Here is a 15,468-nt window from a genome sequence, read left to right as displayed (position 1 = left end):
CAACTAAAAGTGTAAAAAAAAAAAAAAGTAAAAAAAAAATTATTAAATAAAAAGGCCAAAAACAGTTGTCATTTTATTGTTCTTCTCTCTCTATTGTTCTCTCTCTATTGTTCTGCTCTGTTTCACCCTTTTTTTCTAACTGCAATATTTTGATGTTACTATGTTTTATCGTGTTTACTTTGCAGGTATGTAATTCTTTAATGCTTTACTGTTTACTGAGTGTACAGCTTGTATAACAGTGTAAATTTGCTGTCCCCTCAAAATAACTCAGCACACAGCCATTAATGTCTGCCCCCTGCACATACTATACAGCTCCCATAGACAATGCTGTACAGCAGGGGCGTACCTAGGGCATTTGGCACCTGGGGTGGATCCTATTTCTGGCAAAAGGAGCAGGAGCTTCTTTTGAGCGACAGTGTGTGAATTCGGCCCCTTGTAAACCACTTCAACCAACAGTTTGCAGCCTTGTTTACTCCCAAACAAGTTGTCTGCGTTGATGAGTCCCTGATTAAATTTTCTGCCCGCTTCTCTTTCAAACAGTATCTTCCCAGCAACTGTGCCAGATATGGGGTCAAGTTTTATAAGCTCTGTGACAGGGCAACAGGCTATACATATAGTTTTATGGTTTACGAGGGAAAAAATAGTCACGTGGAGCCCGAGAACTGCCCAAACTACATAGGGAGCGCTGGTAAGATTGTGTGGGACTTGGTGTCACCCTTATTCGGAAAGGGGTACTAGTTGTACGTGGACAATTATTACACAAGTGTGTCACTTTTTAGTCACTTGTTTGATCGTGGAACTGGTGCATGTGGCACCGTGCGATCCAATTGCCGGGGCTTACCCCAGCGGCTTGTAGAATCCCGACTTAGACTGTGGGAGAGAGCCTGTTTGAAGTGTAATAATTTGCTTGAAGTGATGTGGAGGGATAATTGTAATGTTTTTGTTCTGTCCTCCCTTCACGCAGATACGACTGTCCAAATTCAAACGGCAACTGGTGTTGTTGAGAAGCCCCTCTGTGTCCACGAATACAACCTTAATATGGGAAGGGTGGACTTCAACAACCAGTTGTTGGCGCCCTACCTAATTGCCCTTAAGGCCAGACGCTGGTACAAAAAAGTGTCTGTATACCTTTTTCAATTGGCTCTGGTGAACGCTTATGTGCTATACAAAGCATCAGGATGAACTGGATCCTTCCTTAAATTCCAAGAAGAGATCATCACAGCCCTTCTGTTTCCAGATGGTGCTGTGTCCCAACTTCCCAATCCAAATGCAGTGGGCCAGCTGCATGAGAGGCACTTCCCAGAAGTCCTCTGTGGTACCCCAAGCCAAAGAACACCCCAAAAAAGATGTCATGTCTGTAGGAAATGCGGATACAGTCATGACACCCGCTTTTATTGTCCCTCCTGTCCTAACCAACCTGGTCTCTGCATCTGTGAATGTTTCCAACGCTACCACACACACACTAGTGGAGTATTAGCATAGGGTACAGCACTGCACAGTCAAAGGGCACACTTTCACAAGGTCTCCAAAGATGACATTGCATTTTTAGAGACCCGAACCTGGAACCTTTACAGTTACAACTAAAAGTGTAAAAAAAAAAAAAAGTTAAAAAAAAATTATTAAATAAAAAGGCCAAAAACAGTTGTCATTTTATTGTTCTTCTCTCTCTATTGTTCTCTCTCTATTGTTCTGCTCTGTTTCACCCTTTTTTTCTAACTGCAATATTTTGATGTTACTATGTTTTATCGTGTTTACTTTGCAGGTATGTAATTCTTTAATGCTTTACTGTTTACTGTGTTTTATTGTTAACCATTATTTTCTTTGTAAGTATGCCATTCAGCTGCAGCACTGATTTATTTATCTTGACAGCAACAGCGTTTGCTCTCACGATACGTAAATCAGCGACTCCAGCGCTGTAGGAGGTGATTTCACCACCACAGTTTAAAAAAGAGCATATATGCCAAAGCATGGGGGCAGGGATGGAGGGGTGATTTGCTCCTAACATTAGGGGCGGATTGCCCCCATGCTTCGGAATATATTTTTTAGGCACAGATTGCAATAAAAAAAAAGTTGTTTTATTGAGTTAATGTTTTTGCTACCATTGTTTGCTTTTCAGGTATGCCATTCAGCTGCAGCACTGATTTATTTATCTTGACAGCAACAGGGTTTGCTCTCATGTAAAATAAATGAGAAAGGCAGTCAAAAAATATAAAAGTTGCGTAAATTCCAGAAAATGTACCCTAGTTTGTAGACGCTATAACTTTTGCGCAAACCAATAAATGTATGCTTATTGAATTTTTTTAAGCCGATTTAGGCTGAATGCTTTTTGGCCTAAATGTATGACTAAAATTGAGTTTATTGTATTTATTTTATAAAAAAAAAGTAGAAAATAGAATTTTTTTTCAAAATTATCGGTCTTTTTCCGTTTATATCGCTAAAAATAGAAAACGCAGAGGTGATCTAATATCACCAAAAGAAAGCTCTATTTGTGGGAAAGAAAGGGCGCAAATTTAGTTTGGGTACAGCATTGCATGACTACACAATTACCAGTTAAAGCAGCGCAGTGCCAAATTGTAAAAAGTGCTCAGGTTTTATACCTTCCTGGGCTGAAGTGTTTAAGATAGGCCCATTTGCCAAAAAAATACAAAAAACAAAACAAAACAAAAAACAATCAAATTTGGGGGGTAGATAGCTGAAGGCCTACCCAACCACTGGTCAAAATGAAGCTCTTATCTATGGTTCCGGAGATATGGTGCACCTTGCACAGCCCGTCAGAAGCTACATACAGAGCTGCCAGTTTAAATACAAGCTGGCACACTCTGTTTGCAGCAGACAGAGGATGAGCTCACAGTGCCTCTCACTTCTTGTCAGAAGCACTGAGCTCAATGGACAGCTTGGAGCCTGCAGAGTTTGATAGGCAACACCGCCTGTCAAACTCACCTATTGATTTCAATGGGGCCACTCTGCAATTGCAAGCCAAACTCGCTCACAGTAGCAGCATAGTCCAACAATGTAAAAATACGATTCAGCAATGTAAAAAAAAAAAATAAGGAGGTGCCAGTAGCACCTCATGAATGCCTGTCAGCTGCTGCTATACCACTCGTTGAAAAGCTATCCACCACAGATCACTTTTCAGAGGGCAGTAAGCATTACTGCAAATGTGAAAGAAACTTGAAACACATCATCCATTTCACACTCGCCACCAATCAGGTCACTCCCCAGCCTCTTCCCATGTTGTGGCAAGTGACAATCCGCAACGTGTGGCAGGTGACGTGGCAAGTTACAATTCCGCAACGTAAGGCAGGTGATGCGGCAAGGGACAATCCACAACGTGTGGCAGGTGACGTGGCAAGTGACAATCTGCATCTGATGACAGGCGACATGGCAAGTGACAAGCTGCATCTGGTGACAGGTGACATGGCAAGTGACAATCTGCATCTGGTGGCAGGCGACAGTGGCAAGTGACACGCTCAGGGCTCCCACGATTCTGCATTATGGTGAGTTGAACTATTTCATTTTATATAACAATATAATAATGAAAATAATGCGCTTCAATCATCCTGACACCATATCAACCATGGTGCCGTGATGATTGAAGCTCCAACACCAGCCATTTCCCCAAAAAATTGCCCCCAAAAAAAAGGTATTTTCTGGCAGTGCCCCTCCCGAGACTACACTCTGGATCCACCCCTGCCCCAGCCTGTCCCCACAAACCCTCTCACCTGCTGATCTGTGGATGGGGGAATCACTCCCGCAGTGTTATTGTGTTCTGCCAGTGGGGAGCCTTCCCTACCCACCGAATACAATAATCAGTATTGCTAACTATAGCTGGCAGCACAGATTGTTTTGGGAAAAACCTGACGGGCTGGTTGTACTCAAGTAGATTAATAGATTACAAGAAAAAGAACCGCTGCTCCAGGTGTATAAAAATAAGGCTGATTGGAGTATCTTGCAGAGTGCTAGTTCTGGCCCGCCTCCATGGGAAACTTGGAAAGAAGAAAGAAATGGCTGCACATCCAGAACTTCCGATTGCCTTTTATTTTGTTTCATAAAGATAACACCAAAGACACCAAACTGTGGTCATGTATACGCGTTTCACACATACATCTTGTACCTAATGATTAAGCACAAGATGTATGTGTGAAACGCGTCTGTTTTTTTGTGAAACAAAATAAAAGGCAATCGGAAGTTCTGGATGTGCAGCCATTTCTTTCTTCTTTCCAAGATTAATAAACTTGTGTACAAGCAGCTAGCCCATACATAGATCGACTATTGCTGGTCTCTGCTTAATTGGGTTAATTTCAATCCATGTATGGCCCGCTTAACTACTACGCAGTCCCTAAACATCCTTCCACAAACCTTTCAATTTTTCCTTCCCAGATTCCTTCATCCTCCTCACCTGTACATAGTGCCCATTGTCATACCCTCCACACTCCTCTCCTGTACATACTGCTCACTGTCATACCCTCCACACTCCTCTCCTGTACACACTGCCCTCTGTCATACCCTCCACATTCCTCTCCTGTACATATTGCCCTCTGTCATACCCTCCACACTACTCTCCTATACATAGTGCCCACTGTCATACCCTCCACACTTCTCTCCAATATATAGTGCACGCTGTCATACCCTCCACACTCCTCTCCTGTACATACGGCTCACTGTCATACCCCCACATTCCTCTCCTGTGCATACTGCCCACTGTCATACCCTCCACACTCCTTTCCTGTACATACTGCCCATTTTCATACCCTCCTCACTCTTCTCCTGTACATACTGCTCACTGTCATACCCTCCACATTCTTCTCCTGTACATACTGCCCACTGTCATACTCTCCATACGCCTCTCCTGTACTTACTGCTCACTGTCATACCCTCCACACTCCTCTCCTGTACATATTGTCCACTGTCATATCCTCCACACTCTTCTCCTGTACATACTGCCCACTGTCTTACCCTCCACACTCATCTCCTGTACATACTGCTCACTGTCTTACCCTCCACACTCGTCTCCTGTACATACTGCTCAGTATCATACCATCCACACTCCTCTCCTGTGCATAAAGAAAAGAAGGACACTCCAATTGCCTCATCCATAAATCATTATGAAGTTGCAAAAGAAAAAAAGGGGTTCCTAAAAGGGTCGGACTGCCAGGGCACAGCAAACCAAAGGAATATCAAAAAATATAAACTTTTATTAGAATACAAAAATAGATTTACATATACACAATGCAAAAAGGACATGAAAAAGACACATAAAAATCATATATATAAAATATACATGATGTAAGCCCTAATGTGTCTACGCGTTTCGTTGTCAGAAACTTCTTCAAGACACACTTGGGGTTCAAATAGTTGCAAGAAAGAGAAATGGTCTCACTATCTACAAATAAAAACACATGGTTACAAAAATGTATAAAAATGAAAAGCACTATCAAAATCCAGATAAAAATTTATGACACATGCGGGAGTAGATACACACTCATACCGTTACCTTACAGAGGAGTAAGCGCCAATCAACCAATATTAAAAAGATAGAAGTTCTCAACATTGGAGCAGATGACTCGTGGTAGGAATAAATCAAAGTACGAGGACAGATGAAAGCCAACTGGAAACCAATATAAAATCAAAGCCTCAGTTTAGTTGTATAGTAAATAATTTGAATAAGAATAAAAATATATATAGAGCAGAATCCTATGTATGTATATACCTGTAGGCAATACAATAGTGGGTATACAGGTGTGGCAGTCCCAGGGAAAGGGGGTTACCATGTAGGGTAGAGGATAACGTAGAACCATATGGTGTTGGTATAAGCAAGAAAGTCCTACACACCAAGATAGCCAGAGCGGGGGCTTGGTTGTGCCCCAAGTGTAGTCCACAAATAGCGGTCCAGATCGAACTATTGTAGTTTAAAGCTAAAACCTACAATAAAAAGGGATAACGATATAAATAATATTTAGAAACTCATCTAGAGAAAGTAACAACGTGTCAGTGTCCACCACCACGGCAGCTATTCCTGATGCTCACACTTCTGCGGTGACGTCACCGCGCTCTAGCACGTTTGTTTGCAACGGCAGGAAGAAGCCCGATGACGCGTCCCATAGCAGACTACTTTATCTGCCCGCTCGTCTGTTCTGGCGCCAAACCATTGGCGGGAACACTTTTTGGCACCAAATGGAGCTATATATTGCTCCAATCTTTCATCACCAGCCCAAGAGCGCTTCTGCTTCTTCCCAGGGGATTTGCGTTTTACCACCACATCCATAGTAAGTTTCTTTTCCAACCCCCCCATGGACTTGGGGCACAACCAAGCCCCCACTCTGGTTATCTTGGTGTGTAGGACTTTCTTGTTTATACCAACTCCATAAGGTTCTACGTTATCCTCTACCCTACATGGTAACCCCCTTCCCCAGGGACTGCCACACCTGTATACCCACTATTGTATTGCCTACAGCTATATACATACATAGGATTCTGCTCTCTATATATTTTTGTTCTTATTCAAATTATTTACTATACAACTAAACTGAGGCTTTGATTTTATATTGGTTTCCAGTTGGCTTTCATCTGTCCTCATACTTTGATTTGTTCCTACCACAAGTCATCTGCTCCAATGTTGGGAACTTCTATAGTTTGAATATTGATTGATTGGCGCTTACTCCTCTGTAAGGTATGAGTGTGTATCTACTCTCGTATGTGTCATAAATTTTCATCTGGATTTTGATAGTGCTTTTCATTTTTATACATTTTTGTAACCATGTGTTTTTATTTGTAGATAGTGAGACCTTTTCTCTTTCTTGCAACTATTTGAATCCCGAGTAGTCCTGAAGAAGTTTTTGACAATGAAACGCGTAGACGCATTAGGGCTCACATCATGTATATTTTATATATATGATTTTTATGTGTCTTTTTCATGTCCTTTTTGCATTGTGTATATGTATATCTATTTTTGTATTCTAATCAAAGTTTATATTTTTTGATATCCCTTTGGTTTGCTGTGCTCTTAAAGCCCGACCCGGGGTTACCCTTTTAGGAACCCCTTTGCTCTCCTGTACATACTGCCCACTGTCATACCCTTCACACTCCTCTCCTGTACATACTGCCCACTTTCATAAACTCCTCTAATGTACATAGTTCCGACTGTCATACCCTCAACACACCTCTCCTGTGCATACTGCCTACTATTATACCCTCCACATTCCTCTCCTGTACATACTGCCAACTATCATACCCTCCACACTCCTCTCCTGTACATATTGCCAACTGTCTTTTTTCCCACACTCCTCTCCTGTACCTACTGTCCCCATAATACCTTCCACACTCCTCTCCTGTATATACTGCCCCCCATAATACCTTCTACACTCCTCTCCTGTACATACTGCCCCTATCATACCCTCCACACTCCTCTCCTGTACATACTGCTCCCATCATACCCTCCACACTCCTCTCCTGTACATAGTGCCCACTGTCATCCCCTCCACACTCCTCTCCTGTACATAGTGCACACTGTCAACCCTCCACACTCCTCTCCTGTACACAGTGCCCACTGTTATACCCCCCACATTCCTCTCCCTCACCTGCACATACTTCCCACTTTTATACCATACATACTCCTCCCCTATGCCTCTTACCCACAAAAACAGTTCTTTAAAATGATATTGAATATCCTCAATGTTACCAGCTCTAGAATGGGCACACTTTTGTTAGTTCAACCAAAGGAAATCTTCTCAGTCCTCATATTTGTTCTGCCCATTATTAGTACTCATTTAATTTAGTGATTACTACTGTGATGTATAGAGGAACATAGGGGATGTCAGCTACTCTAAATATACCACTGGTAAAAAAAAGTGTCCCTGAAAATATTTTTGAAATGTTGGCAACTATGCACTTGGGCACTGCCCAAGGGCCACCAGGTCAGTAGGGGGCCCCATGAGAGGCTCCTGGGATCCTGTGATATTAAAGCGGTAGTAAATGTTGCTAACATTACTACTTTTTAGAGGCCCTGAGGTAGGTTATGCCATAATGTACAAGTATGCACAGCATATTAGCACATTAGGTTACACTTACCTGTCAGACTGAGCCCTCCAGCGCTGCGCTGTGATCAATCCGGCGTGTCCCGGGCACCTCCATCTTCACCCGGTCTTCCCTCTGGGTTCAGTGCCTTCGGTCACTTGCCTTGGCCAGGCTGTGTTGTTATCACTCCCATGCATGCTCGTGCGCATCCTCTCTCTCATCCCCCCTCTCTCTCTCATCCTCCCTCCCTTATCCCTCACCCCTCTCTCTCATCCTCCCTCTCTCTATTTAATTTAATTTGTTATAACAAAAAATTGTTTGCATTTTTATTTATTTATTTATTTAAGTTTTTTTTATAAAAAGCCCCACCAAAATCCTCAGCACCAGACCCATGATTTTCTTAATCTGGCCCTGTCCCCGGTCTCCCTTCGGTTGTGTCAGAGCTGAGGAGGAGTCTAGGAGTTCCCTCAGCAGTGTGCTGTGAGTTACCGGTATCCGGAGACCTGTGTGCCCTCATTGGATATCGGCAACAGGGCTTTCTCTGCAGTGTGATGTAAGTTTACCTCTGATTGGCAGAGTGTGTGGAGAGTGGGGAAGTGTGTATAAGCAGCCAAATGCCAGTTCTGCAGGACGGGGCTGCTAAAGAGAACAACGTTCCTGCTGAGGAAAAAGTGCAGGAACGTTGTTCCTATGAGTTCCTGCAGGACTCACGCTCTGTTTAAGCTGTATCATGCATTGTTACATAACAACAAAAGTGATATATGGTATTGTTATCTTCATTTTTGGTAATAATTTTGTATCTTAGTGCTGGCTTTTGCAGGTGAATATTACTGTTTGGTGTTATAGAGTAAATGCATATATAAAATCATGGGTATGTTGCTGGAGACCTGAAAAGCTAATTCACATGTTGCCATTCTGCTGTGTTACGTTAATGCACCAGGGAATATCTAATTGCCTCCTGGGTGGGGGTCAGGAAGGATTTTTGTCCCCCCCCACCTGCTGGAGCAAATTAGACTATATTGGGTTTTTTTTTTGCCTTCCTCTGGATCAACTGATAAGATTGTGTATATAAAGGTTTTCTATCTATATATTTTTTTATCTATTAATCAGATGGATTATGTTAAGTGGTAACGTGTTAGGTTAAGGCAGCCCATTCAAATGAACAGCCTACCAGCGCACAGGAACGCACAAACAGACACGCAGTATTTTTTCCAGTGCAGCGCACCAAAACATACAGTAGTGCATTTACCTGCGTTGTGGTGTACTATGATTCATGTGTGTCACAGGTAGGTTTCCTTAGTGCATTAGGGTGCCATTGAAAATAATAGCACTGCAATGTGCTAATACATGCATGGTGCTTTGCAGTACTACACTTTCTACAACACTTAGGTGTAAATGAGTTCTAAAAAAACAATCTGAAAGTAAACCATAGACACAAGTTCTTTTGCTACAAAATGTTGTCAATGAAATCCAATAAGAGGTGAGCATCATCTCAGGTGCAGCCAACACATAAAGTGATGGTCACAAGTAAAAACAAAGCAAAACATATATGTCTGAAATTGAGCTATGGCTAATATAATACAGACAAATATGGAAATAATATGAAATGCCCAAGGGACAAACATTAAAAAGGCTCTTGCATGCAGATTCTGTTATATAACTATGTCAGTTCCATATGTAAAATAATTTTCAGTAGCTGAAAAAAAACCTTCTGTTTTCCCTTTAGGGGAACAAATGTAGGTAATGGCGCAACAGAAGACAAGTACCCCAAATATACAGAAGTTTCACAGTGCTACCCAAGAACATGGAGAGAGCAACAAACTGTTTTCCTGCCTCCTTCAACAACAATGAGAGCATTGGTAAATAAAGTGCAAACTATGATTTTGTCTTCCATGTATTATGTTAGTATTAATAGTACATCAAAATAAACCTTGTCAAATACAAAGGCAACTTCCATCAGAGAAAATAATTCTCTTAAAAATCAGATTTAGGAAAAGAATTAGCATTTTCTTCTATGATATCTTTAGCAGTAGCGACACCTTTTTCTGTGTTTATTGTATTTGGAAAAGCTCTGTTTAATGGACCAATACAAATATTTTATGAAAGACCCCAGTGAACCTTATTTAATACATGTCTGAAAGAGGAAATATTTGTGTAGCCAACTGCATCCAAGCAGAGTATGCCTTTGATGTTCCTGCCGAAGGCTATACAGTGAAAAAAGTCTACATAGTTGCTAAGTGCAACACAGGCAATCCTTCATTCTGTTGCATTCTTATGTGGGGCTAATAACTTTTGTGTTTCAGTTTCCAACTACCCATGTTAAGGAAAAGAGATGTGATGAACAAAGTTATAAAAGCTTACATAGCGCTCGAAGCTCAAGAAGTGTCCTGGAATCTGAATTCCACAAGAAATGGGTCAAAGGCTTCAAAGAACAATGTAATAAACAGTCACTTTATCATTCTTCTGAGAAGAACAGGTAATTGTTTTCAATAACAAAAAGGAATACATAAAAATATTTCCCCCTATTGCTACAGTAATTATTGTGTAGTAGTACTCATAAAATATATATTTTTTAGAAAGAATCAACCTAGATTTAATATTAAAGGCGTTCTATGGTAACACGTTCCTTGTATAACATCAGAATTGTAATAACAATACAATTAATCATTATTTTTGGCAATCCAGTATAACGATACTTGAAAAAATCTCCTTTTATGTTGTGAGTTCTGGCTGCCTGCTGGCCATCTCTTCAACTTCCTGGACCCCCTGCAAGCTTTGCAGCATTATCTATGCTGTTTACTTTCCATTTCTAAGGACTACATATCCCATGGCACCTTGTCGCTTGCAAGCAGTGATTCATGTACTGACTCCACCTTCTGAAACTCCTCCTCTTAGCACATCTGTAATTTAGAAGGCAGGTGCTGTGAAATGTGTGCCACAGCAGTGCTTACTCACAAGGCATAGTGACACAGCATCGTGGTAAAGAGCTGATGATGTAGGCTTTTTACCATGTGATCAGCTGTGTCCATCAGTGCAGCATATTAGTGCTCATCAGTGCTGCATATTTGTGCTTATCAGTGCTGCATATCAGTGCACATCAGTGCTAAAAAAACAATGCCATCAGTGCTATCTTATCAGTGCAACCTCATCAGTGCCCATCAGTGCAGCTCATCAGTGCCTATTAGTGTTGACTCATCAGTGCCCATCAGTGCTGCCTCATCAGTACAGACTCATCAGTGCCCATTAGTACAGCCTAATCAGTGCAGCCTCATCAGCGCACATTAGTGAAGAAGAAAAAATAATTATTTGCAGAATTTTACAACAGAAACAAAGAAAACATTTTTTTTTTCAAAATTTCGGTCTTTTTTCGTTTGTTTAGCATTGTTTAAATTTGTGTGCAGTATTGCATGACCGTGCAATTGTCATTCAAAGTGCAACAGTGCTAAAATTGGCCTGGGCAGAAAGGGAATGAAAGTGCTCTGTATTGAAGTGGTTAAAGTGATTTTAAAGACAATAAAAAAAAAGTTAAAGTAAAAATGAGGTTATACTTACCTGCTCTGTGGCTTCTTTGGTGGTCCCCCATTGACATTATCTACTTCTCCTTCCTGCAGGAGCACCCTTTGTAAGCCATGTGCCATAGGGGCAACTGTGCAGACGCAATCCTGAGCTGGGCTGTGTGTGTCCTCAGACACACACAGTGCTGGTAAGCCATACCCCTGTTCCTTCCTCATTGGAGTTCGACTGACAGAATCTCCTGTGTCTCAGAGTCTTCTGAGAGTCCAGGAAGTGAAGGAATGGTGCTGCAGATGGGACAGCGCTGGAGTAATGAGAGGTGCCAGGTAAGTGTTTAGGGATGGGGGTGGGAACAGTTAGTGGGAAGGGAATGCATTACAGTAAAAAAAATTGACTTAAACTTTAGAACAACTTTAAAATTCAAGAATTGAGACAGTTCTGCAGAAATTGGGCAGGTGGGGTTGACCAAGGTACTAGGGCAGGCTCAATGAGGGACTTAATGAGATGTAATTTTATGGCTGAATACTAGGCCATTCTGACAGACAAAGCTTCAGCATTTCTTGATAGTGACAAAGTTTGTCCTGTCTGACTCTGGAGCATACCTTGTAGCCAATGAGGCAGCCCAACATAGTGGCAGACCAATAGAATTGCATGCAGAGTGAACAGTAACAGGAAGTTCCAATACTACCTAAATGCCAGAGAGCTTTGCCTGTCAAATAGCCTGGAATTTAGAGGGTAAAGCAGGATGCTGCACCAGGGTCTCTTTAAGTCTTGAAATCAGAGGCGTAACTAGAACCTTCATGGCCCCGGTGCAAGAAACCGTTAAGGGCCCCCACCCCCTGACATGGCAGGGGCTGTGTGACAGGAGGGGGAGCAGTATGACAGGAGGGGGGCATGGGTTAGGAGGGGGGCAGTATGGCAGGAGGGGGGGCAGTATGAAGAACGGGGGCAGTATGACAGGAGGGGGGCCATGTGATGGGAGGGGCTAGTGACAGGAGAGGGGGGCAGTATGACAAGGGGGCAGTTTTACAGGAGAAGGGGACAGTGTGACAGCAGGGGGGCAGTATGACAGCAAGGGAGGCAGTATGACCGCAAAGGGGGCAGTGTGACAGCAGGAAAGGCAGTGTGACAGCAGGGGGGGCAGTATGACATTCTGAGACTCAACGTCTACTGAAAACAAATTTTGTGTTATCATTAACTTCAATTGCTTGGAGTAATTTGATCAATTCCCTACTGTCTTTTAACTATGACTTCCCTTGAATTACTAAGGGTTGTAGATAAATATTTAATTACTCACCCACCCTGGAATAAATGGAGAAAATCCCACTTATAAAATAGGCTGTCCCGGGGGGGGGGTCCTTAGATTTGTGTATTTTAGGGGCAATGTACAGTGCCTTGCAAAAGTATTCACCCCCCTTGGCTTTTTACCTATTTTGTTACATTACAGCCTTTAGTTCAATGTTTTTTTAATCTGAATTATATGTGATAGATCAGAATACGACAGTTTAAGTTGGTGAATTAAAATTAGAAAAATATATACATAAAACTATTTTTCAGAAATAAAAAACTGATAATTGGCATGTGCGTATGTATTCACCCCCTTTGTTATGAAGCCCATAAAAAGCTCTGGTGCAACCAATTACCTTCAGAAGTCACATAATTAGTGAAATGATGTCCACCTGTGTGCAATCTAAGTGTCACATGATCTGTCATTACATATACACACCTTTTTGAAAGGCTCCAGAGGCTAAAACACCTAAGCAAAATGCACCACTAACCAAACACTGCCATGAAGACCAAGGAACTCTCCAAACAAGTAAGGGACAATGTTGTTGAGAAGTCGGGGTTTGGTTATAAAATAAATCCAAATCTTTGATGATCCCTAGAAGCACCATCAAATCTATCATAACCAATTGGAAAGAACATGGAACAACAGCAAACCTGCCAAGAGACAGCCGCACACCAAGACTCACGGACTGGGCAAGGAGGGCATTAGTCAAAGAGGCAGCACAGAAACCTAAGGTAACCCTGGAGGAGCTGTTCCACAGCAGAGACTGGAGTATCTGTACATGGGACGACAATAAGCCGTATGCTCCATAGAGTTGGGCTTCATGGCAGAGAGGCGAGAAAGCCATTACTTTCAGCAAAAAACAAAATGGCACATTTTGAGTTTGCGAAAAGGCATGTGGGAGACTCCCAAAATGTATGGAAGAAGGTGCCTGGTCTGATGAGACTAAAATTTAACTTTTTGGCCATCAAAGAAAACGCTATGTTTGATGCAAACGCAACACATCACATCACCCAAAGAAATCCATCCCTACAGTGAAACATGGTGGTGGCAGCATCATGTTGTGTGGATGTTTTTCAGCAGTCGGGACTGGGAAACTGGTCAGAGTTGAGGGGAAGATGGATGGTGCTAATTACAGGGATATTCTTGAGCAAAACCTGTACCACTCTGTTTATGAGTTGATGCTAGGATGGAGGTTCACCTTCCAGCAGGACAATGACCCCAAACACACTGCTAAAGCAAAACTTAAGTGGTTTAAGGGGAAACATGTAAATGTGCTGGAATGGCCTAGTCAAAGCCCAGACCTCAATCCAATAGAGAATCTATGGTCAGACTTAAAGATTGCTGTTCACAAGCGCAAACCATCCAACTTGAAGGAGCTGGAGCAGTTTTGCAAGGAGGAATGGGCAAAAATCCCAGTGGTAAGATGTGGCAAGCTCATAGAGACTTATCCAAAGCGACTTGAAGCTGTGATAGGCACAAAAGGTGGCTCTACAAAGTATTGACTTTAGGGGGGTGAATAGTTAGGCACATTGACTTTTTTTGTTATTTTGTCCTGTTTGTTATTTGTTTCACAATAATAATAAAAAAAATCTTCAAATTTGTGGGCATGTTCTGTAAATTAAATGATGCAAATCCTCAAACACTCCATGTTAATTCCAGGTTGTGAGGCAACAAAACACGAAAAAGGCCAAGGGGGGTGAATATTTTTGCAAGGCACTGTATCACTGGCATTTTAGGGGTATGTGAAATCAGATATTTTGCTTCTTTTGTTATTCAAAATGTTGCTTTTAGTCCCTTTTTTTGACCCAATCAGTTCAGATTTTAATTTATTTGTGGGATCTTTTCTCTCTTTTCATTTTTACTTATAGGTGGTTGTTTTTATATTTTATCTTTTTATTGTTATAAAATTCAAGAAAACATCAGTTACATAGCAAATAAGCATATCTAAGCTTCAGCTTCATCCTTACATCATTTCATTAGTACATATATATTTCCCATATCCCACCCCCCTCCAACCCCCCCCCCCCAAAAAAAAAACTCAATCGAATCCCTCCCCCTCTCTCCTCTAAGCCCCTACAGGGCCTCTTTCCCTCCTCAGCCACCTCTGCCCTTCTGGGGCATATCTACTATTGTTCAGGTATTAAATAGTCATATCTCTCCTTAAGCTCTGCCATTCCCTATTTCACTTGTTCCCCTTAGATATCTATCATAGTCATATATTCTATAGATTTTTTGAACTTCAGCCATATGATGAAATATGCTCCTAGGGCAGTGGTTCTCAACTCCGGCCCTCGGGACCCACTAACAGGCCAGATTTTAAGTATTACCTTGGGGAGATGCAGACTAGAATACTGCAATTACTAAGCAGCAAATTATATCACCTGTGATGTATTTCAGTTATCTTGCAAACCTGGCCTGTTAGTGGGTCTTGAGGACAGGATTTGAGAACCACTGTCCTAGGGAGTCCTCTGCTGTATGTACTGTTTCCTCTATTGATCTCAGCCAGTCCACATTTACTACCCATTCCTTCATAGTCGGAGCTTCTGAGGTTCTCCATAATGCCGGTATCAGACTTTTGGCTGCATTTAGTAAGTGTGGGACTAGGGTATTCTTATACTGAGCGACAGTTTTTTTCGTGTTGTGAAACAAGC

The 15,468-nt window shown here is 41.9% G+C and overlaps 1 protein-coding gene across 1 annotated transcript in view; it reads left to right on the top strand.

Annotated features, from left to right (window-relative positions):
• LOC141134520 (uncharacterized) overlaps positions 1-15,468 on the top strand; it is a 104,198-nt gene that overhangs the window by 32,538 nt on the left and 56,192 nt on the right. Inside the window, exons 3-4 of the mRNA XM_073624031.1 lie at positions 9,740-9,872; positions 10,317-10,489. Of these exons, the coding sequence (XP_073480132.1) occupies positions 9,740-9,872; positions 10,317-10,489 (306 nt within the window). The remainder of the gene's footprint in view (positions 1-9,739; positions 9,873-10,316; positions 10,490-15,468) is intronic.

This window comes from Aquarana catesbeiana, linkage group LG03, assembly GCF_042186555.1.
Source record: "Aquarana catesbeiana isolate 2022-GZ linkage group LG03, ASM4218655v1, whole genome shotgun sequence".
In the NCBI taxonomy this organism is placed as follows: domain Eukaryota; kingdom Metazoa; phylum Chordata; class Amphibia; order Anura; family Ranidae; genus Aquarana; species Aquarana catesbeiana.
This window is presented reverse-complemented; position numbering and strand designations above follow the sequence as displayed.